The sequence below is a fragment of the Macadamia integrifolia genome, chromosome 7 (assembly GCF_013358625.1).
Source record: "Macadamia integrifolia cultivar HAES 741 chromosome 7, SCU_Mint_v3, whole genome shotgun sequence".
Taxonomy (NCBI): Eukaryota; Viridiplantae; Streptophyta; class Magnoliopsida; order Proteales; family Proteaceae; genus Macadamia; species Macadamia integrifolia.
In genome coordinates this window covers 24,192,858-24,216,975 of record NC_056563.1, presented here as the reverse complement: position 1 = coordinate 24,216,975, position 24,118 = coordinate 24,192,858, and the positions used below count along the sequence as shown (strand labels likewise).

At 38.3% G+C, this 24,118-nt stretch overlaps 1 protein-coding gene across 3 annotated transcripts; it reads right to left on the bottom strand.

Annotated features, from left to right (window-relative positions):
- Positions 1-1,398: 1,398 nt before the first annotated feature.
- On the bottom strand, positions 1,399-22,146 carry LOC122083947. Of its 3 annotated transcripts, none has more exons than XR_006141766.1 (11): positions 21,689-22,146; positions 19,926-21,597; positions 14,010-15,479; positions 13,053-13,438; positions 10,387-12,164; positions 8,906-9,338; positions 7,951-8,113; positions 2,371-2,474; positions 2,159-2,250; positions 1,813-2,062; positions 1,399-1,714 (listed from the first exon to the last, which is right to left on the bottom strand). XR_006141766.1 is itself a non-coding variant. In XM_042651894.1 (10 exons), the coding sequence occupies exons 1-10, from the start codon at positions 21,946-21,948 to the stop codon at positions 1,986-1,988; spliced, it is 6,435 nt and encodes a 2,144-aa protein (XP_042507828.1). In that variant the 5' UTR covers positions 21,949-22,146; the 3' UTR covers positions 1,399-1,985. The 3 variants fall into 3 exon arrangements, 1 of the variants encoding a protein (XP_042507828.1); XR_006141765.1 differs by having other exon boundaries at positions 1,399-1,699; XM_042651894.1 differs by having other exon boundaries at positions 1,399-2,062.
- Positions 22,147-24,118: the final 1,972 nt, after the last annotated feature.

The following is a 24,118-nucleotide window of genomic DNA, read 5'->3' as shown; positions in this document are numbered from 1 at the left end:
TCTACATTAAAATGTGATTATAATATTGTTAATTAGAGTTAAGATACATAGTTACAAAATCATGATAACAAATTTTTTTTTTTTTTTTTTTTTTGGTGGGGGTGGGGGTGGGGGGTGGTGTTGGGGAGGGAAGAACACTCCTTAGTCATGCAACCTTGCGCTGATGCAATATCTACACCAACAGGGGTCAATAAGAGAACGCACATGGGTATCAGCATGGGTGGGGTTTTGTATTTCACGAGTGTAGGGGCATCATCTTGCCACCCTTGCGTCTAAGTGTAGGGACGACGCGACCAGGTACCTTTCTTTTACCCTTTTCTTAAGGGAAAAAGAATTCTGCATGTCTAGCATAGGGAACGCCAAAACACAACCCTTGTTTTCAAGGGGCTGCGAAGAGATACCCCCACCCCCTGAAACAGGTGATACGTCTAGGTATTCCCTACGCTAAAGCAGCAGGGATCCTCCACCTACATTGGGACAATTTTCTACATCTACTAGATTAAAGCAATAATTTCAAAACAAGTAGGCTTACAAGAATAGTACGTGTAAAACAAAATCAACCCCATTTGTTTTGTAGTTTATTTTCTTAATAGATCTAAGCAATTTTCAACCCCCCCAAAAAAAAAAATATCAAGCCAATTTAACTGTTTTTTTAAATTGATTCCACTACCATGAAATATGTCTTCCCTACAAGAGATGATATTTGCTCGTCTAAAGAATAAGGCCTGAAATATCGGAGTAACTGTCTGATTCAGGCTTACGCATAATCATTTGCCATCACTATTTGTTGCCCCCACATCCCCAGCTTCAAAGGCTCCTGCCATACGAAATTGAAAGAAGGCAGAGAGAAAAATTGCAATAGTTGTAGAATTGGCAGCCCTCTTCCTCGTCTTCACATCATCTTTTCCCATTAGTTCTTCCTTTCTCCTCCTCCAAGGCAGTCTTGGTTCATTCTACATATTTTGATTTCAGTTTGACATCAAGGATAAATTAGAGAAATGTGAGGATAGGAGGCATTATGGTTTTGCCAAAGTGACAGGTTTTGTTGAAGTGAAAGGGAAAGAAAGAGAGAGAGAGAAAGGAAGTGGGTATCGTCACCAGGAGCAAGGAAGGGATGGAGAAAGAGGAGCGAGGGATCGAAAGATTCTCTAATCTTTCTGAACAGAAAAATAGGAGTCTTCCGGACTAGTAAAAACCATAAAATAAGACGTCTGAAAGAACTAAAAGACTCTCTAATCCTAAAAATATACTAATGGACCCCACTTAATCTTATCCATCTAATTACCCTCATGTAGTCCTTAAATCCCAACTTTCGGGCTTATAAAAAAGGCTCATTACATTAATTAAACCCAAAAATAACAAGCCAGAATAAAGTATTCCAAGGCCTAACTGGGCCAATTTGAACACCCTTTAACTGCATCAGAAATTTCATTATGGATCATATTTGAAAGATACAACAGCATTAGTTTAGAAAAACTGGATTGCTTTTCACCAAGGCTAATGGGTAGTGTAATCATTAAAATGCAGCCTTTCCTCAATAAAGATATATACTTTACATGCATTCTTTTTAGTATACAACATTGCTGAATCTATCATGTTTACCTGTTAGTATCTGTATTTTGAAACATCACCCCATGATGCCGATCAGTTGTAATGATTTCTCATTTTTCTATCTCCAGTTTTCTCTATAACAGGGGATCTGGAAGGCATAAATCTTCAATCCAGTCAATAAGCACAACTACAAACATTTTTTTTGGGGGGGAAGGGTGAGGGGGGGTGGGTGAAAGACAAAAAACTTGCAGCCAGAGTTACCTCACGTCAATATGTCATAAAAAAGGCTTTGGTCAAGCAAATTGCGACAACATTCAACTTGATTTGTGTTGGTGAATGCCATTCTGTAAGTCTCTTATCACATAGCTTTTCTCATTATGTTAGCGGCCCTGCTTGGGGAATAAAGATGATTTTGGCAAAAGAAATAATCCAGATCAGACTTTTCCATCATATTGGAAATTCAGTTTGTAGTCATGTTGCAGAGTGGCCAGCGTGCTTCTGCAAGGTCCCTCTGTGAGACAATAAAACCAAAAGAATGGTGAACTCCATATAATGAACTGTTCCTCAGATTCTAATTTTAGTATCTGCAACAGAACAAGATGCTAACCTCCCAATACAGTGTGGAGCTGTTGAAGATCATCTGACGAGCACGCATCTACTAAAGCATAGACCCCTGGTCTCAGAGCCTCATCTATTTCCCTGCAGTTTCAGAACTAGCGCGCTTAAAATACAAGCTCATTAGAACAAAAATTTGAGAAGTGTAATTATTTGATTGAGCTCATAATAATTATAATTCAAAGACTAGATGTTAGACAAAACCTTTTGAGGCCTGTCTTATGAGGACCATATCCTGAATAGATCCATATGTAACTAGACAGAAACTGAAAACAATACCGCCCCAGGATGTTCTTCTGCTGCCTTATCTGTAAGGAAGTATACAATAATGTAAAATCATGAGAAGCAAGACAACTACATAGGATGGCACGGTTAAATAATTTTAGAAACAGGATACTGAGAGCATAGTTAAACATGGCAATAAATAACCTCACCCACCCACATATTGCCATGTTGCAGGTTGTCAGCATTCAATATTCTCTAGGAATCCTGAACTTCAGAAGGTCCCTTAATTTATCACTACAATTACTAATGCGGGAGGGTTTTCAATACTCCCTTGCTGGACTGCTAAGATCGCAGGAACAGAACCAAAAAGAAGAAAGAACAAGGAGAAAGGAAGATTGGAGAAGAGGGGAGATAGAGAAGTCGCAGGGAAGAAGAAGAAGGGGGGGTTGTCTCGCTGGACAAGGAGGGAATTAGAGAGAGAAGGAGAAGAGAAGAGATTCACCAAGAAGAAGGAAGGGGGAAAGAAGGCAGCCACGCAGGCCTTTCACAACTTAATTCATTCTTCAAATTCATCAACTAACCAATTTCTTAGGTTACATGCCTTACTTATACTAAATAAAAACTGTAAAAACTGAAATATAAAATCCTAATTGCTTTCTAAATTAAAGTCTAACGAAATGGAAACACAATAAAACTAAAATTGTAAATTTCTACTTACCTAATAACTACCCCAAAATAACCTAAAAATCTCAAAATAAAATAAAATCCTAAAATATTCTATTCATCTTGAATCCAAACTAGTAAATTGGAACCCAAATTGGATCTGGGTCTTGGTCCGGGTTCTGGAGCAGGCTTGGTTCAATCCATCGGAGTGCGGCTGCATCAACTCCCATGTTGTTTAAGAAAAACTTGTCCACGAGTTTTATAGAAGAAGAGAATTAACACCACTCAATCAGCATCCTCGATCAATGGCTCCAATGGGGTAAAGATCCAACTCACCTCGGGATCAACGGTCACAATCTTCTGATGGTCGTCAACAAATTATATGACTTTGATCAGAATCAAATGGTGGGGCTTCACAAATGAGGTCGGGCCATCGATCAGTTCTTCAGAAGCATCCTTCATCGGATCGTCCCATTCATCTTCAACATCGACAACAAAGCTTGATGTAATGGTCTCTAGATGGGAAGCTTTAAGCACTTCTAGATTAGTTTGGAGAGCTTTCAAGGTTTCTTCATTCCGTTGAAGAGAGTTTGGTTCACGAGGCGGCATCACAGTATCATGAATAATGCGGATTTGTTGTTTGTCTGGGTTCAGAATGAGTGTCTCTATGACATCAAGTCTTGTGGTAATGTTCTCGAGGATAACAGCTTGTGCTTCCTGTACAGCCTGGTTAGCTTGGAGGGTTTTTAAGATTTCTTCACTCTGTTGAAGCAACCGAGTCCACAGTTCAGGTGAGGAGGTGGCGTAAGCAACCATTGGAATAAACAAGTTTATAGGAAATTTGCTCTGGGTCTCACACAAATAAGAGACCAACTCCCATAATCAAGTGGGTGACAAAACTGTAAATATGGAGGGTCTTTTCTTTTTTTTTTTTGCCAAGGATGGCAGAATTGTAAATATGTTGGTGTCCTTAAGTAAGTGGCAGGGATGTAATATTGAAAGTATGAGTGACAACCCACAAGCAAGGTATGGGCAAAGGGTAATCTTAAGAAACAAATTTAAGAGGATAACTTAAAGATTAGAACAAAGGAGGGGGGGCAATTCTGGAAAATCAGAAGAATGAAAGAAGAAAACAGGAAAAAAAAAAGGGAGGGTCGTGGGGTGGGGTTTACTGACGGAGGAGTCCTTTCTCCTCCTTGAAGACAGAACCAGCAGCAGCGGGAGTCGGCTTCGAGAGGGAGAGAGTCTCGCGATGGGGCTTCGCAGGTATGTACCCTGTCTTTTCTCTCTTCTCGCCTTCTTGCTTCTCCTTCTTTTCTTTTCTGATTTCTGTTTCTCCCTTTTTTTTTTTTTCTTCTAATTGCTGCTGGCGGTAAGGAAAGAGGAGGCAGTGGGGGTTCTCCTGTTTGGGAATCGAAGGGAGGGGAACAAGGAGGGATTAGGACTGGGTTTCAGTAGGTTTTTTTTTTATTTTTTTGGCTACAGAAGGGGCAGTGGGTTGGGGAAGGTTTCGATCTAGGGTCACAGGGGTAGAATGGGTTGGTGGGTGAGTGGCGGCGGTGGGGTATTTTTGAAGAAAAGAGGGTTGGGTCTTAACAGGTTGAATTTTTTTTTTTTTTGGATTTCAGATCTCGGCAGAACTGGGCACACCAAGGGAATGAAAAGAAAAAGAACAGAGGGAAGAAGAGATTAATGGGGAGGAAGGATGGAATCCTTCGGCTCTAATACCAGATAATGCGGGAGGGTTTTCAATACTCCCTTGCTGGACTGTTAAGATCACAGGAACAGAACCAAAAAGAAGAAAGAACAAGGAGAAAGGAAGATTGGAGAAGAAGGGAGATAGAGAGGTCGCAGGGAAGAAGAAGAAGGGGGGTTGTCTCGCTGGAAAAGGAGGGAATTAGAGAGAGAAGGGGAAGAGAAGAGATTCTCCAAGAAGAAGGAAGGGGGGGAAGAAGGCAGCCACGCAGGCCTTTCACAACTTAATTCATTCTTCAAATTCATCAACTAACCAATTTCTTAGGTTACACGTCTTACTTATAGTAAATAAAAACTCTTAAAACTGAAATATAAAATCCTAATTGCTTTCTAAATTAAAGTCTAATGAAATGGAAACACAATAAAACTAAAATTGTAAATTTCTACTTACCTAATAACTAACCCAAAATAACGTAAAAATAAAAGATAACAAATATTCTCAAAATAAAATAAAATCCTAAAATATTCTATTAATCTTGAATCCAAATTAGTAACTTGGAACCCAAATTGGATCTGGGTCTTGGTCCAGGTTCTGGAGCAGGCTTGGGTCGATCCATCGGAGTGCTGCTGCATCAATTACTTTACTGTGATACTGTATACTCCCTCTATCTCACAAAGACTTTCCCCTCAAAAAAAAAAAAAAAAAAAAAAAAGAGGACAAAGAAGAAGTGGTTAAAGCATTCAATACCTTATTTTCCAAAATTGTCTTCCCATTACTTGGGGCAAAATGTTTTTCTAATTGAAGAAAAATGCACACTGGTAATAAATGCAAGGTTTAAAGAGGTAAATTTCCTAAGAACCTATTACTTAATTTGTATGCTAGACAAACAATTGGGGACAGCCTAAAGATGGAAGAAATATCTTTGCAGGGTGAAGGGAGCATCCAATACATCACAGTATCATAAACATCGCACTAGTACAATAATATCAAATCATTATCATCATAATATTATGGAAATGATTCCACTAGACTGGTCTTATGTGAGGCTACTGTTTAATAAAATTCATGAGTGAACTAGTATAATAATATCAAATTTTTATCATCATAATATTATGGAAATTATTCCACTAGACTGGTCTTATGTAAGGCTACTGTCTAATAAAATTCATGAGTGATGGGATGCCCAATATCATAAAATGACTCCATCAACTTCCAACTTGTTAATGACTTACATATATTACATATATTGTACACTTACCACATGAGAATCTCATGAGGTTTATGGGGTAGATGGTGTTTTATGACAGGAAGAGAAGTATGGCAAGACATATTCAACATATAGGCAATGTATTGGTGGACTGGACATTGCTAGCCAGGGGTTGAAGTGGTATTGTTAGAGATGGTCTGGGACGGCTACTGGTGGACTAGATTGGATATCTGATTAAAAAGTAGTGTACATATAAATTGTCATCTCGTCTTTGGGAGCTTTCTGTTGTTTACACTTGTACATTCAGTTCTCCTTTATTACAGAAAAATCTTTTTTTTCCAATTCAAAGATAATATTAATGATGATGATCAGGATCATGACCGTTGTTGTTGTGGTCATCATCGTTGATGAAATTAAAGGCACATTTTTATCATGGTTTATTCCATCTCATCTTCCCCTTTTCTTGAAGGATTCGTATCAATTTGCTAACCCTCTTTCAATCTGAATTTTCTCTCAAATGTAAAACAAAAAGAGTCAAAGAAGAAAACATTGAGCCACACTTTTCGTATGGTTTCTTTCTATCTAAAGTTTCTTCTGTCAACCAAATCATATATAATTTCTCTAGTTAATTTTCAATTTTTTTCTTTTTCTCCACAACCAAATGCAATCTGAAGGTAATGTCAACTTAAATCGCAGTTATATAAGTATCTCAGGCCTGCTCTACAGCGTAAGGGCCGGTTTTATTGAAGGGAGAATTTTACCAGTCCCACTGGATCCAAATATTTTATGCGACAATGTGATAATAGAATCTACAAAAGTTATAGATAAGTTTGATATATTATACAACATTGCCCTGACAGTGGGATTTTATGGGTTGTGAAGACATGTACTGCAGGGGTATTATTGTCAAAGCGACTCAAACCCCTGCAGTACCATGTTGGTTTATCATTGACCACGACGGGGGGAGTGTCCCTATCATGGTATATGTTAAGTCATAGAGTTATATGTAAGTCTCACAGTAGTTAAGAGTTCTTATTGTTTTTTATTTCCTTTTTCCTTGTAACTGGACATCTACTCTTAGTAGGTTTCCTACTAAGAATCTTTTAACTGTTATTATAAATAAAGGGAGTGAACCTCGATAGCATCACATTGAATCCTATCATGGTTGATGCAGATAAGTCACTTAATGGGCTTATTTGATTGCAAATAAGCCTTGGGTTGGGTTATGCATGTGTTGGGCCTTTGATCCAATGGGTTTTATTAGTAATTGGCCACTTTAATGGGCCTAAAATATGGGTGGAAAGTAGGAAAACAGAATTTCATTCATTAGTTTAGTTAAAGTCTTGTTTTGGGTCTTCTATATAAGTTTGTAAGGGGCTACAACATTGAACACGAATTTATTAATGAAAAAAGAAAAGATGGCTTATGTTGTTGTGTTGTGGGATGCAGTTGGGTGAGAATGTGAGATGCCCTAGGTGAGATGCCTAGACCCGAGGAGTGAGATGCCCATTCACTAGTTCTTCTTCCCCCTTCTCAACCCTCCATCGAATTCTCTTTATTTTCTTATTTTCCTTTTATTTGTTTGCTGTAAGAGAGTGTTTGAGAGCTAGAACCAAGCCTATTGAAGGACATCTTATCTAGTTCTACATTAGTGGTCTTTGGATTCTCTCCTTCTATCGTTCTCTCTTACTCCTTCTTCTCTTCTTCAACCTAGGTAAGGACTGGTTATTTGTTTCTCTCTTGCCACATGGGTGATCTGAAAGAAAATTGCCCCCAGTGCAACATGAAAACCTGTGTCCACAATAAGATAAAATAGGACCCAGTCCTTTGGTTCACCTTGTTAAAGTATGTCTTTTTCATACATTTCATGTTCCAAATCAAAATAATGTTTTCACAAGTCTGAAAAAACAAACAAGCCTAAAGTGCATTTGGATGTTTAATAAACAGAAAATCATGATTCATAAAAAATTGGTTTGTTACTGATATCACAAACCTCTTCATATATCCTCCGGAGAAAGCTAGCACACTTTACTCCCTGTCGTACATCCCAAGCAAAATAACCTTTTCTGACCATTAAATCAGTATCCACCGTCTCCAAACAAAGGAGGAGAGCAGAAACTGAATCTTCAAGCAGAGCAATGCATCGTTCAGTCTCACTGTTGATTGTATTCAGCATTACAAACAAATCAATGCCCCTTATCACAAACAAGGCACATCACAATAACAAACACCTAACATTACGCAAAGAAAAATAAAAAAGAAAAAAAGGAACAAAAGTGATGTTTGTGCAATTAAAGATCAAAGTTTAAAAGTACATAATTGAGAAAAAGCAAAACTATTGAGAAAAATGTGTAACAATAAAAATAACATTAACACATGATTGACCACATTATAGTTGAAGACAATATATAGATTCTGCAAAATATTGTCACAGGCTACATGCAAAAGAAAGTAACTGATGAAATGCAGCACTGCAGCATGCTTGTCTCTAGATGGACCAATAAATTATGTAAGCAATAAATGGATGTAGAAAATAAAAACCTACTCTACATTAGGACAGGATAGAAGAGTGAAAAACTAAAACTTATATGAAATAAACCTCATAAAATATAGGGCATGAAAAAGCCACTAAATAAACTCTTACAACTAAAAACCCAGTGAAAGATAAAACTCATATTTAGTAAAGGGCCACAAGGAGAAGGATGCTCTCTATGGATGAATCCACAAGAGTCACCATGACCAAAACCTCAATGATTTGAGATTGGCCACAAGGTTCCCAATGTATATGTCACCCAACCCACAGCTTTTACTTCCACTAAAATAAACCCACTTCAATGATTCTCCTGCATCAAAATTCCATGCAATACTTCTGCAGAAATCAATGACACCATGATACGTAAACCCTGAAAATGAGGTTGCATGTGAAAAATAATGGAAATAAATAATACCTCTTATGATGCCTAACTATGGTACACAATAATCTGCAGCATGTGCTAAACAGCTCTACTGAAAACTTCTGATCTACATCATAGGAATCCATGCCTGCTACAGGTTTTGATTCTTGTTCACCAAAGAAATGAGAATTGGATGTAGCATGGGAAGCTCTCAGCTGACAGAAATCTTTAAAAAGCATTGCTGGTACATGTAGAGCTTGTCCCACATGACCAGAATCCATCTGAAACAGGGCATGTTTTCCAGCAACTTTTGTCAGTACCTGGACACACATAAGAATGACTGATCCTGGATCTGGACCGGTATCTCGATCATCACCGGTTAATTTCACACAGAAGATTAGCGGACTCTGCAAGTGCACTACTATGTTGAATAAGGCACTAATTAAACTTTGGATGTGTCTTTTAACCACATTCAAGCGCTTCCGCCCTGCAAAGCAGGAAATGATTCAGAACATTCATATTCCAGTAAACAAAAAAATTAAGAGAAATGCATCCTTACAGACACATTAAATGCTAACAATATTATTTTTTCTGATTGATTTTTTCTTTTATTACATCATACCATGCAGTCAATTGTCCAGTCAGGTTAGTTTCTCCAGGTTACGGGCAACTTTGGTCTTCTCCGCAGTCAGCACAGGTTGGTCTCACTCTAACAGTTATAGAGATTTGAAGTTTGGATTCTAGGTTGTGAATTGTGAGCAGACCAAACAGGCATGTGTAGGAGCAGACCAAACAGACATGTGTTTCCATATGACTACACCAAAGCATTGCCAACTTATAGTTTTCAGAACATTTAACACAATGATGTGCCTTCCATTTGATTCCCCATAAAGTACGCTTTCTAAAGACTCCATAATACCCCTCCCAAAACCATGACATGGTCAAAAGAGGCTTATGGTAGTGACATTAAAAATGTCTAAACACAACCCAATGACAAGATTTTGGTATCAATAAGCTCGATCACCAATCTTCCCTTGGAGTAGAACACACCACTATGCCTCCTTTGAAACGGCTTCCTTCTAGTAATAAGAGAAAATAAGTTTGCCCTGTGGAAGAATGGATCCCTCCCAACATGTGCACAATATGTACACTAAAATAAGATATATCCAACACAATACAATGCCCATTTGAGGCCTCCAGCTAACTTAATCTAAAAGGATGAAGCTGGCAACGGATCCGGCCACAAAACATATCATCACTGCAGTAAAGGCATATCCAAATGATACAATTCAAGGGAAATATAATTACTTGAAAGCAGAGAATTACAAGAAAACCCAAGAATATAGTTTTCTGCAAGCTAACAGCTAAAGGAAGTTGTATCCAACTGGATGCTCCAAACCCCATATAGCATAACAATGGAGCAGAAATACAGTTGCAGAAACTCAGCAAAGACATATTTTGGCATTTGCTTACCAACAAAGTTATACAATCATTATAGTTGCTTAATAAATAGAAGACATAAAATCCTCCAGTACCTGAAACAGATTCCAGGACCAAATCCAAGGAATCAACCGCAGCAGCAACAACAGAAGAAACTTTCCCCCCATCTGGGTTTCCCGCATTTATATCATAAGCAATATTGCAGCCTTCCCGCACGCCTACCAGTGCTCTCTCTATAGCTTGTACTGCTGACAATAAATGCAGCTCCAGTGGTTCCCTGATTAAAACTGTGAATGACATCCTTAGCCTAGCTTTAAACTCACCCAAGCTGTAGAGCTCATGACAGAAAGGAGATTCAAATGATTCTATTTGACCTTGAAGTGTCTCTTTACCCAATTCTCTCTCTTGAGATTGAAGAGTAGCTCCTTTTCCCTGTAAGGAAATGCATTTCCCTATAGCCCTTAAATGTATATCTATTAGCTGGGCATACGCACTTCTAGATGATGTCGGATTGGTTGAAGAAAAGTGACCCCCTAAAACTTCAAGATATTTTAGAACACCGTCTAACCAAATAAAAGAAAATGAGTGTGGCATCTCAATCATGTTTGAGAACTCCATTAACAAGAACTGTGAGATTCCAACAAAAATAGGGATCAAGGTAGATGACAAGGGACTGCAATTAATTCGCAATTGGAGTCCTAGAATAGCAGAAGCTGCAACAAAAAGTTGTCGGACAGAAAATGCCACTTCAGGATGTTCACCTTTTAACAAACTTTGCATCAAATCCTTCTTCAGATTTTGCAGCTCAAATGGATCAACCAAAGTCAGCATATCATTGTTAGTGCATTCCGAATTTTCAGAGAGCAAACTTTTCTTCCGAACACTAAAACTTTTAACACCATTAACTTCAGAATTCATAGCACTTCCATGACAATTGTCATTATCTAATGCCAAATCATGCTTTCCACCTTCAATGTCCTCTTCCTGCTTGCCAGGATTCAATACCTCATCTCCAGAATATTTGTCCAAAGACCAACATGGCTCCTTGAAGCTCAGTGAACCATTATTGCTGTTTAATTTAGGAAGACCATTCTCAAAAAGCAGTACTTGTAAGCAAAAAAGTATAAGATCCTCAACCACAGAAATACAGGGGCTGAGTTCAGGGAGATGAACAAGTTTCCTTATCAATGACTTTGCTTTTGCTGTGGAACACTTCTCACATACATCATTCAAGGCAGATGCAAGACCCCAAAGAAAACCTTGAAAACAAGATATCATAGAGGATAACTTATTCAAATTCACAACATCAACACCAGGTCCAAAGTTTGCATTACTATGGGTATTCTTCAGAGATTCAAGGAAGCTTTGTGTCTGTTCCCTCAAACTGTCTGCCATAAGTACCACACCTTTCCAGGCACTAGCATGTCCAGAGGAATCAAATCTTGGATCAGAGTCAACTAAGTTATCTTCATTACAGAGCATACCAGACTCAAGGAATTCTAGACAAGGATTTTCATCATTTAGGGAGTCAATTGCCATGTGAAAATGTTCTTTGGTTATCATCAAAAACACATAGGACGTATGGTCCATCAGCGAGAAGACCATATCTTTTACTAGGCCACCGCATGCTTCTGAAACCATGATTGAGAGCCCAACGACTGCAAAAACAGACCTTACAAGCCAAAAAAGAGAACCTGAACTCTCAAAGAGCACTGAAATAACTGATGATGGTCCAACTTCCATATTCTCCTCAGAGCATGCCATCATTAAATGTTTCAATGCCCTCCGGCAAGATACAAATAATCTGAGGAGCTCACTGTGATTAAGTGCATCTAGTTCACCATGAAAATCTAATAAGCCAAAAACCACAAGCCTGTAGGCAAACCAAGTTCATCAATACACGACAAGCACAATGTGTTTGGAAAGCAAATAGTCTCAGCTTTGATCAAGAATATGCTATTGTGGGAAAGATGAATTTAAATGCAAAAGCAAAACTAACCATCAAAACATAGTAACATGTCCCAAAAAACCATGCACCCACTTAAAAATGCCAACTTAATGTTGCAGCATAACATGGTAGAACCCTGATGAATAAGGTCTTGAAGCCCCATAAAACCAAAAAAGACAGATAAGAACAAAGGATTGATTCATTGATGAACACCAATATATTCTTTTCTGTGAGTTTCACTTGGCCATTTCTGCCCCCCCGGGGGGGGGGGGGGGGGGGGGGGGGAAATGACCAATTTCGGAAAAAACAGTATGGGTTCTAGGTTTAGCCTACTGTTTCATCTCGGATATGTCGAATTAGAGAAATTTCGGCAAGTTATTGAACTATAGTTTTGACACATGGATTTATTGCACACTACCATTTCCTACAATCGTAGACAAGCACAAGAGTACCCTGGATGTATGTGAGTTAGTTCTTCAGTCAAAGAGTATATCAAAGGCTTCAAGATACACATTATCTAGTTTACACCTTGTAAAAAAAGGAAGATCATGTATATACGCAAAGACCTTACATTAGTTGGAGTGGATAATTTAGATACTGAACAAAATCTCAAATTGTTTGCATAAATATATTTGTCGTAAAAAATTTTCACCATGGCTGAAAATAAATGTAGTGTATAACATCAATATATCATAGTTGTTAAATGGATGGAATGAAAAACAATTAAAAAAAAAGAAAAACAAACAAACAAAACAAAACAAAACAAAACAAAAAAGGAAGAAGAAGAAAGAAAGAAAGAAGATTCAAACTTACCTTTCAAGATTGAGAATGTAAGTTGCGTAAATTAAGCATGATCTTGAATTTGAATAAGTTTTTGGCATCCAACTTAGGAAATTAATCAAAGTTTGACAAGCTTCAAGTCCCATGCCAGTAGAGTGTAAGGCTTTCGGTCCCTTCAGGCTTCCCATGGATGGCAAATTAGATGGAACAGAATCCTTTCTTTCCATTATAGACACGCCATGTGCAACATCTGTGCCTTTAAGAACAAGTACTGATGTTTCTTCTAGCAAACCCAAAATCTCTGGCCAATTAGGTAACGAACTAAAATTAATACCCTTGGACAAAGAATCCCAAAATTTTGGTGCTATTGACTCCTCCAATATACGGCAGAATCTTGATCTTAAATTCCTGCAGAGAAACTAGGAGAAAATGATACAGAAATCACATGATGCAGTTTCACAAAAATCCTCATATGACAGTAAGAAGAAAAAAAAAAGGGGGGGTTGATATAAGGAAATAGTGAGAAGCCAATCAACTGAGTAAGAGGTGGCAGAAAGGAAGGTTTCAAACTCTTCTCAGGACAAAACCAATTCCATCCACTTGAAGGGATGACATTGCCAATACTGACAGTCCATCTAAATGGCAGTCCTCGGGATAACCAATATTGACAATGCTCAGTTTCTGTCAAAGCTAAACTCTATTGGACCCTCCCATCCTACTAAATTTTAAAATACAACCGCACAGAAAAAATATGACTTCTTTCTACAGGTTGTAGGAGCTATTGGGCAGGGCAGAAACGTGCTGCATGAAGCAAGCAGGATATGCCTTTTGGTTGCCAACCAAGCTCCCATATGTAACATAACAAGGTTATCCAAACTACTCCCCGGTCATGCCACACAAAAACATATCCATATGCAAACAGAAAAACAAACAAAAGAACTATGCCAGAGAAGATGAAAGTAAGACGTAAAGTTTACGATAAGTTCTTACTGTTTCCTCATAAAGAACAGTGTCATTGAGAAGTTCCGACGAGATCTGATGCAAAGCTACTTTCCTCAGATACACAGGTTCATGACCTTCATACACGTTTTGCTTCTTAACGTCCCCAAAACTGCTTCTCATGCTATATAAGTAATTATAGAGCAGGACAGATAAAAACTTTTTCAGCTCCTTCTTAGAAGCATGAGAACACCAAATATCAGTGTTCTGGCAAAGACTCCACCAAAGTGCAGTAGGCAATGACTTTTCACTAATAGAAGATACACAGAAATCCCATGCTTCATTTTCATGAGCATCACATGCATCTTTTCCCTCAAAAGTTGCATCCACAGAGAATGAGGTTTCCTGTTTAGCAATCAAAGGGAGGTATGCCATCATGAAGCTAGTAAGATCAGATGCCTCTTTCTTAAGAACCAATATTTTCCTTTTCCACTTTTTCTTTTCTTTACGAGACAGACGTAACCCGTCATCATCCATTTCCAGTTGGGCCAACCTTAAAACCCTCTCCTGTGAGAATTCAGAAGCCTTAATCTGCCTATTTAAATCCACAATCCTCTGGAATGCCATGGTATGCAATACATAGACAAGGGGTGGACATTCAGCAACACTGGGCATAAGACAAACTTTTGAAACAGATTCTATAGTGGTCAGAAGAGAAGCTGAAGGTTTGACAATCCAAGAAAAATAACCGTCATCAGCCCAGCCTGTCTTCTCCATCCAATCCTTTCCCGAGTAAGCTGTAAACAAATCCTCCATTGCTGCTGATGCCTTTCTTGAAGAATCTGGAGGCATAAGGCTGATTGATTGCCGGTACAAGCTTCGGCAAGAAACATACAAACGAAAGAAGAACACTAAAATCCAGGCAGTGATGATCCCTGTTGTAGCTAAATTATTTTCACAGTCAGGCATCTTATGATTAGAAAACCTTCTTCCTGTGACAGAAAAGAGGAACTCATTGCCACTCTCATTCTGCTCTCCAACCAGGAAACCTAAGTTGGGACATATTTCAGTCATCAGGTCCTTCACAGAGCTTCCAACAAGAATACTGTTACCTGTAGTAACAGTTGAAGAATCTAATATAATGGTGTACACTTCAGACAAAGCCCTTCCAAAAAGTTCAGCTCGCAAGTTTAAAACTGAAACGCTATTACTTAGCAAATTAGCTTTCCCAAATTCTCCTGCAGAATCCTTCAAAGAAGTAACTTTCATCCATTCTAAGGATAATACAATATCTGCTTTCAACATCCGGATGCATCCACTGGCTTGCCCTTCCGGTATGGACTTGATGGCACTAGAAATAGAAAGCCTAAAATCTGGTGAGCATAATAACGTTGCCACTGACCTTATACATGCTTCAAAGGGCAATGAAGGTGCTGACACGAATCTTAAATTTTGACCATCATCATCACAAAATCCAAAAATCCTCACTGCCTTAGACAGCGCAAAAATGGGAACATTGACCTACATTAGTAGGAAACCATCAGAGCAATAAACCAGACAAGAAACGTGCAAAAAACTGTTGAAGAAAATAGTTTAACCATAGACTAGGTAGAATTTTATCCTAAAGGGACAGAGAGTCAATCCAGGTGTTTGCTTGTTTCCCTATACACAGAATCTACCCATTCAACTTCCAACTCTTACGGGGACCAAAGTTCCTATTTGGACTTTAATTCAAACAATTAATTGCCTCCATCCATTACATTAACATCCCCACTAAAAACATAAATGAAATTTCAAGCTAAAACATAAAAGCTGTTCCAAGGTGACATGTCATCAACTAAACCTAAAGCCTGATAAAACTTACCCCAAAAGGATCTCGCGTGTGGAACCCACATACCAAAAAAGTTAAGAAGGAGAATGAGAAAACTTTTAATTCTGCAGAAATGAGGAACAGCATTTTATCTTCTTTTGTCCTCCTCTTCCACCCTTGAATTCCCATAAGTATGGAGTTCATGAAGGAAGGTGATTATGTAAGGGCTACGCTTTGTTCATTGGCTTTCGAAATAGCAACAATCTTCAAAAGAGTTTTAAGAATTATATGAGGGAGACTCAGGTAATATAATGGGACAGATACAAAATACCAATGTTTACAAACCCTGATTGGAGGTCAGACCTTCTAGGCCTGGCAGTTGGGGGCTCAATGGTCAACCATTAAGGCCACAGTCCAAACATCTGATGGTTAGTGTGTGGCATACTCTAACTCTCTAACATCAAAGTATGCCGTATAGAGGTTGATGAAGTATACAGAAAAAGTGCCATCAGGCCGATGGTTAGGCTTAGGCACTTGGGACTTTAGGTTCTAAGTTCAAATCCCTCAAAGTACTTGCATACTAAAACATAGTCTTAATATGGCGTATACTCGCACAACCCACAACAATCCAACCATCCAGCTCGAAGGCAGTTCATTGACCAATTTGCACATAGTTTTCATGGCACCAAGGAAAACCTAGGCAGAGGCAGCACCAGGCAACAAAGGCATGCATACACTAAGGGGGGTTAGATATAAAATATGATATCCCTTTCCCTTAAGATGTAATTATGAGGAGGGGCTTATATATAAAATGACATTTTATTTGTTTACCTTGTAAATATGAGGGGAAATGTACAAAACTATAAACTATATATATATATATATATATGTATTGTTTAAACTTGTAATTTAACAAATGAAAACTGGTCTTCTTCTAGCAAAGGTGACAATGGCCATTGCATTTCCGGCAACAGATCCAGCTTTTGCAGCTGCTGCTGCTTCTACTTGTTCTTCTTATTCTTCCATCCTTTGCCCTTTTCTTCCCTTTTTTTCTTCTCCCACTCCCCCTTGTCTCCCTTTTATCCATGGTTTCTGGGACCTGGGTGCCTAGACAACTTGGCAGCCAGTTGCCTTTCACCACATAACCTGTTCACTGGAAGCCAAGATAGGCAAATGAGGTGGCTAGAGACCTCATTCAGAAAGGGGTGGTTGTACCTAGGATGTGTTGGGTGGGCTTCCAATCCTTTTGTTGTTTGTAGGTGTTTTACATATTTTGATGTGGTATTTTTGGGAATTATTGCATTTTAAGAGCCTCCATTGAAAGGGTAGTACTTTTCTCTTCAGGCATCTGGTCCCCCCCGGTCCATTCATCGATCCACCTTACGGATATCTGGAACTCCCTGCCGATCATTCCATTAGCCCATCAGCTCAGGCCGGACGTCATCCTTTGGAAGCCTTTAGCCTCCAAAACTTTCACCCCTAAAGCAGCTTGGGATTTTGTTAGAACTCATGGCCCCCCACCACATGGCTCCATCTTATTTGGTCCAAGCACCACATCCCCCGCCATAGTTTCATTGCTTAGAGAGTTTTCACTAAATCTCTGCCCACAAACCATTTCCTCATTTAGAGAGGCATCCCATCTAACCTAATGAGTATCCTCTGTGGCATTGAGACGAAGACCATAGAGCACCTGTTCTTTGATTGCAGTATCTCTTCATCCATATGGAAAGGAATTCTTAGCAAATGCTGGCCAGCCAATAGGAGGATTCTCCCCTTCCATCACGAATGGATTTGGGTGGATATGACTTTTTAGGGAAAGACTATCTGTTGACGTTGTGGGAAGGCTCGCCTTCCGTGCTACAATAAATCAGATCTGGATGGAACGGAACCATAGGAAATGGACCTCCAACTCTCGCTCTCTTGATAAGATTTGGAGCTCCATCTCCTTTGATGTCAAAACTAAAGTCTCTAGGCTTGCTTCCACTTGTATTCCCTCCCCTTGAAACTGTCACATTGTAAATTACTAGGATCTTTCGAGATCCATCATCAGGAATAGCAATGCTCTCTAAGCTTGATTTGCTTTCTTCTCCCTTCAGGGGCTGTAAGTTTTTCTTTCTTCGTTTGGTAATGAATTATTTATTCACCCAAAAAAAAAGGGGGGCTATTCATCCAAAAGAAACATTTTTATAAATTATATATATATATATAAAAGAGTTCCTTCAAGGCTTCATTTTTTTTCTCTTTTTAGGGGGGGTGGATAATTCCTTCAAGTTCATATGAATGTTGAAAGATTTTCAAATGAGTTCAAATTTTTTATCATATGACAATAAATTTCAGCCATTTCAGCCATCAAATTTCAATTTTGGCCACCAACCAAAGTAATTTCCAAAATCAAAATTAAACCATTTGCTCTAACTCAAGCTAAATTTGTCAGCATAGTTGTCACGGTGCTAAGGCGAACCAAGGCGGTGGAGGGTTGTCTAAGCGCTTAGGCAAGAAGGCATCAGCCTTAAGGCGAACAAGACGAACAAGTGTTATTTTTTATTTTTCCTATTTTCTAGCATTATTTAGTAAGTTATATATACCTTGTATCGTAAAAAATCAAGATTAAGCCACATCAAGTCATTAAAAATCAACATTTAGCCACATCAAATCATAAAAAATTAACATTAAGTCATATTAAGTTATAAAAAATCAATATTTAGAGAAATACTCTTATTCTATAATAAGTTTGACTGGTCAAATGATTTTATTTTTACATGAGACTTTTTGTATTAGTTATAACATAAAATCAGCTTTCTACCAAGTCTAATATTACTTAAATCTAAGTTGCAATGACAAAGTTATGCTTCAGTCAAACTTATTTTTAAGTGTGCGAATACTGTTAAAATCGCCTGAATGAAAATAATTTTATGAATATCAAAACAAAATATTATATTGCTGGACTTTTGGTTTTTAGCAATGTTTTAACATGATAGAATTTATAAAATTTTCATAATTGAGAAAAACCCTAGCATTTAAAAGTTGAAAATCGTCCCTATAACCAAAATCCAGTTTTTGTTCTTGGACTGGGGGGTTGACTTTTTATCCTTTTGGAATTTGATTTTTAAACTATTTTTATTGGATTTAAATAGGGGGTATTTGCTTATTTATGAATAATATCTTAAATAAATGAAATAACAAATATTAAAAACATTTACTTGAATGATATTTGGCATAAATAAGTGCTGAAACACAAGGCGACATGCAGTTCGACAAGGCAGTTGTCGCCTAGGCCCCAGGCAAACCGCCTGGACGCCTAGTCGTCACCTTGGCGACGCCTTGACAACTATGTTTGTCAAGTTGACATAATCAACCCAGACCCACTCAAATCAACATCGTGCTAGTGCTTGAGAATCATGGGCTTGTCCTGAGTTGGGCAATGTCAGATCTGAGATCATGTTGGGCTGGGATATTGTTCACCCTCTACCTGATCAAACCGAAAGAGTTGATCGTTCAGTTGAAGTGGAAGGGGGTTCACATGGAATCAGGTCAGGTCTTGAGGACAAAACCCTTCCAAGAGTTTGTCGAGGTTAAGAGGACTATTAATCAAATTGAAGACTTCAAGATAGGAAAGTGTTTGTGTACACCAAAGAGATCTATATTTAATGTTGCTAAAGATAGCTGCCTCATCAGCAAATATGTTGGACATAAGCAATTTTTTAATATTGAGGATTATATACCACAGATTAATAGCTGCTCTTTATTTACCTTACTATATTATCATTGCTCATCATTTATGCAGAAAAGAAATTCCAACAAAGTGTAATCTTCAAACATAAGCAGGGTGACAAAATATGACTACTCAGACTAGACTCTTGGGGGGAATAATAATCACAGAGAAATATCACACAGAAAAGAGGGGAAATTTTGTGAAAGAAAACCCAATTTCTTCACATTTTCTCAGTACATGTAAAAAAGGAAGTGCCCCATGCATGAGGCTTCCACCACTGCGGGGTCTGGGGAGGGTCATAACGTATGCAACCTTACCCCCAGTTCGCAGAGAAGCTGTTTCCCAACTCGAACCCAGAACAACCTTACCGTTACTAAGTACACGTACAGTTTTATAAAAATTAATAAGTAAATAACGCAATCCAATCAGAAAGTATTATACTAACCTGACGCAGCTCACTGTAGATATTAATCAACAGACATCCAAGGTGCAGAATTTCTGAAGTTAACACATTGCCGCCTGCTGTATCACTATGAGACTGTTCAATAGCCAAGAATGAGAGCATCATAAGCCACAAACTTACCAAATCATTATCAACAACCTTGTATTCAATTTCCAGGAATAAGCATACAGCAACAATAAGCTCCTTGGCTATTAAGGCCAGCATCTCCTTATGCCTTCCCTCACCTCTCTTCAATTCCGACAACCAGAGTATATGTATTTTTGCAGAAAATGATATAATTGTATCATAAAGCAACTTCAAGAAGTTAATATGTGCTCCCTCAGTCGTATCCTCAGTCTGTACGTACACTCTTTCCCGCATAAGACTGGAAACTACCTTATTAGTACATTTGAGACTGCAATGAATATCCAACAATGGCGGCTCTTTTTTTAGATCAATCTCAGAATACCTTTTAAGATCAAGCAGAAAATATTCCATAAACTGTGCAAAGAGATCGAATAGGGTTTTACATGTTTCCATGTCCAGCCTACTTGAAAAAGAAGCCTTTTCTGATTCTGTATCATTGTACCTAGCAGAGAGATTAGATGCGGAACTTGCACGGACACCTTCTATGCGTTTCGCTATCATTGTCTTTGTCATCTTCTTGGTACCCTCAGACAGCACTGACGCTCGCCTTTGCTTCTTTACTCTGATGACAAACAAGCGAAAGAGCTCTCCAACACCACCTAGTACTGACTCCTCCTTCTCACCCATGATTTTTTCTAGTTTCTGAAAAAAATGCCTGTGATAGCTTTTAATAAGCATTTTTGTGTCTTTTGCTTTCTTATCATGACACTCTACGTACTTTTCTGTAGTACGTGTGGTTAGAAAACCATCAACATGGGCTGGATGGAATAGCCCATTCAACAAAATATCTTCAGCAATCTTCAATAAACTTCCTGTGAATGCAGAACTAGCTTTGTTTGTCTGAAGATACAACATGTTCAACAAAGTCAGTAGCGGCTCTAGAAGCCTATCCACGATTACAGGAAAAACATTTTTTGGACTCGGGTGAACCCTCAATAAATTAGGGAAGGGCTCAAGCAACAGAGACGACAAGCGTAGTAGAAGGGAGGCTGCATTCCCAAAAGCTAATTTATAAGAGAAGATCTTGTGGACAAGCTCAAGAACCAAAGTAACCATCGAAGCCCACAAGTCCACATTGGCATTAAACACCCTACCACGAGAAGAGAACAGCAAGGTAACACAATCTGCCACAACAGTGTAGAGTTCAAACTCTTCTCCGCTAAGAACCAGCTCTTCCCCATGCTGCAGCACACTATCCACTGTTGATAATGCATTCTTTATAATGCAAGACACTGCTCGCAAAAGATTTGGAGATAAGCTCAAAGACACTTTCTGGTTAGTAGATTCCTCCAGGCAGAATTTAAAAATGACCCAGCATCTAAAGTCTAGACAAGCCTCCATGACCCCAGAAGGCGGCTTCTTTCCTTCAACAATGATTCTCTTGTCTGAAGAAATCAACAACGACTGAATCCAATCATTGAGGAATATAACTAAGCGATACACTCTCACCGTTTCAGCAGCTTCATTCGTGTCATCTCCCTCTTTACTGACTCTTGAATTAACAAAATGGAACCCGAATTCTATTTTCCTACATTACATTATGACCTAATCATTAAAAAAAACGCATCGATGGTACGAAATTTCACAATGAGTGGATAAATTTGAGTGAGTAAACTAACCTTTGAAGATCATATTCTTTGCTCTGGATAGATAAAATCACATCTAGATTTTTCCAAGGTCCTCCTTGAAACTTCTGGTTCGTTTCTCCATGTTCTTGTTTCTCTTCCTCTTCTTCTCCTTCTCCTTCTACTTCTGCTTCTTTCTCCTCCGGAAGATCGATATGCGAAGTCTTTCTGTCTCTTTCCTTCTCTTCATATTCTCTTAGCTTTCTTTTCTTCTTTTTGCGTTTCTCTTCAGATTGTAATCTGCTGTCCACCATCGCTGTGTATAACACAACAAACAAAGCACAGAGCTTTCCGCCAAATTTGCAGAAAACTTGACACAGGGACGAGGTGCTCTTCCATCCTGCGTTCGTAGGGTTTAAGTCATTTTCTGAGTTAAGAAAGCTCGATTTGGTATTACATGACCCATCCTATTAAATTGCGTTCACCATCTCTGAACGTACAAACCGAAGTTAGACAGAATCAATATCAGTTTGATCTGGATGTACGATCCCCCAAAAAATAAAGAGAAATCGTACCAAAATACCATAATTTTAATTTATAATCTCATGAAATTAAAATAGAAATCATACCAAAACAGGAGTACAGGACTAGGGTTCAATATTTATTTTTAGTCTCTTGTGAAGTTACGGACCAAGGGTAAAAACTAAAAAGATTTATTCATGACAATAAAGAAATTTTTATATAAATAAGTGAATGAGAATTACATTGTCAAAATGCTTTGTCAACCAAAAAAATGAATTTTTAAATGGTCGGATATCATGTTTGATAAATAATATACGATTTATACATTTATGATTCGGTATACTTGATATATGCCAAAAAAAAAAGATATATACATATGTTAGTACTTAGATAATTTTTAAAATAAATAAATATATTAAACCTCAAAGGAAGGAAAAAATATCAAATAAGGCAAAGATGCCACCAATAGGCATTGAGCTCCAGGCAAATAAATAGAAAAATAATAGGAACAAAGCATTGAGCCAAAGATTGTTGGAGAGGCAAAATTGGACATTCCAACAGAGCTCACACTGCCATCTACCGGAGGACTTTAAGATTATCAATTGGTTGAGCGAAGAAAATAAGGGTCAAACTTAACATAATGATTTTTCCTCTTGCGCTAAGTAGAGACGTGAGGTTATGTTTGGTTTGCCATAGACAAGAACTAGGCATTGGGTCATCATATATAATACAATATTACAATGACTCATTTATGTGTCTCTTTCTTCAAATTCAAAATTCTCCCCCACCACTTTTTTTTTTTTTCATTTATTGGCAATCAACCATATCATGAGTATCTAAAGTCATATCCTCGCCAACCGCTAGGCATCCCAACGCACATCCGATGTTGGGAGGACATGAGATGCATGCCCATTTGTTGGGGTGCATGCCCAAATCCTCCCAGCCTTCGGATGCCCAACCATCAAACGCAACATTGGGCATCCCAACGAATAGAGAGGATCTAAATAGGGAGTGTCTTCCCAATGAAATTCGTCATCTTTTATTCTTAAACCCTGGCATTTCCTCTAAATTGTTAACACAGTGGATCATCTCCTCGATATGATTCAGTTCTAGGTATTTCACCCGAGAGACACAAACTAAGGAGATTACATGCTATTCCGATATAGGAAGGAATGATTTTTTTTCACTAGACTCCAAACTATAAAGAGGTTCTCATCCATATTTGCAACTCAAGAAACATCTTCAATTGATTGATCCAAGATAACTTCTTCAACTGGCTGAGATAGAGAATGCTTCTTTTTATTTTTATTATTTTGTTTATCCTTTTTCTTGATCGTATTAGTATGAAGTCACTCAAAATATTCATTCCACTGAAGGAGAAAGTTTTCCTCCATTGGTCCACTAGTGGAATACTATTTTTTATTTTCATTCTAAGACATTCAATTCCATAGGCAAGGGATTCTCCATTCAGTATGGGTGGTGTAGTATGGGTGAAAGAAAACTGCCTCCTGTATAAAAACTACCTTTTACGTTATAAAGATAGGACAATAAGTGTTTAAGTCAAGCACAACATAGTTTGGTCATAAGCTTGCCTTGATGATACCTTAGCTTTAGCTTAAACTGGTCCAACTGGGCCTAGGCTGAGTCATTTGGACCCGAAGTTGGTCCTAGGTTTTTAAAACCCTGGGCATGTTGCACTTCTAATCATAATCTGATATTAGGGGTGCAAGTTTGGCCTCGTAAGCCCAAACCCGCCATGAGGCAAACAGGGCCTGGACTAAGATTTATGACCTCAAGGGGGAGTCAGGGCTGAAAATCTCTAGCTATGAGCCAGAGTTGAGGACTTGGTTTGAGCCCAACCCTGACTTTGGCCTATGTTTACATAAAGTATAAATCCAGTTTTTTTTAGACAATAGAGGAAACACCACTAAGTATAGTAGCAACAAGCGAAAAAAGTCTTGT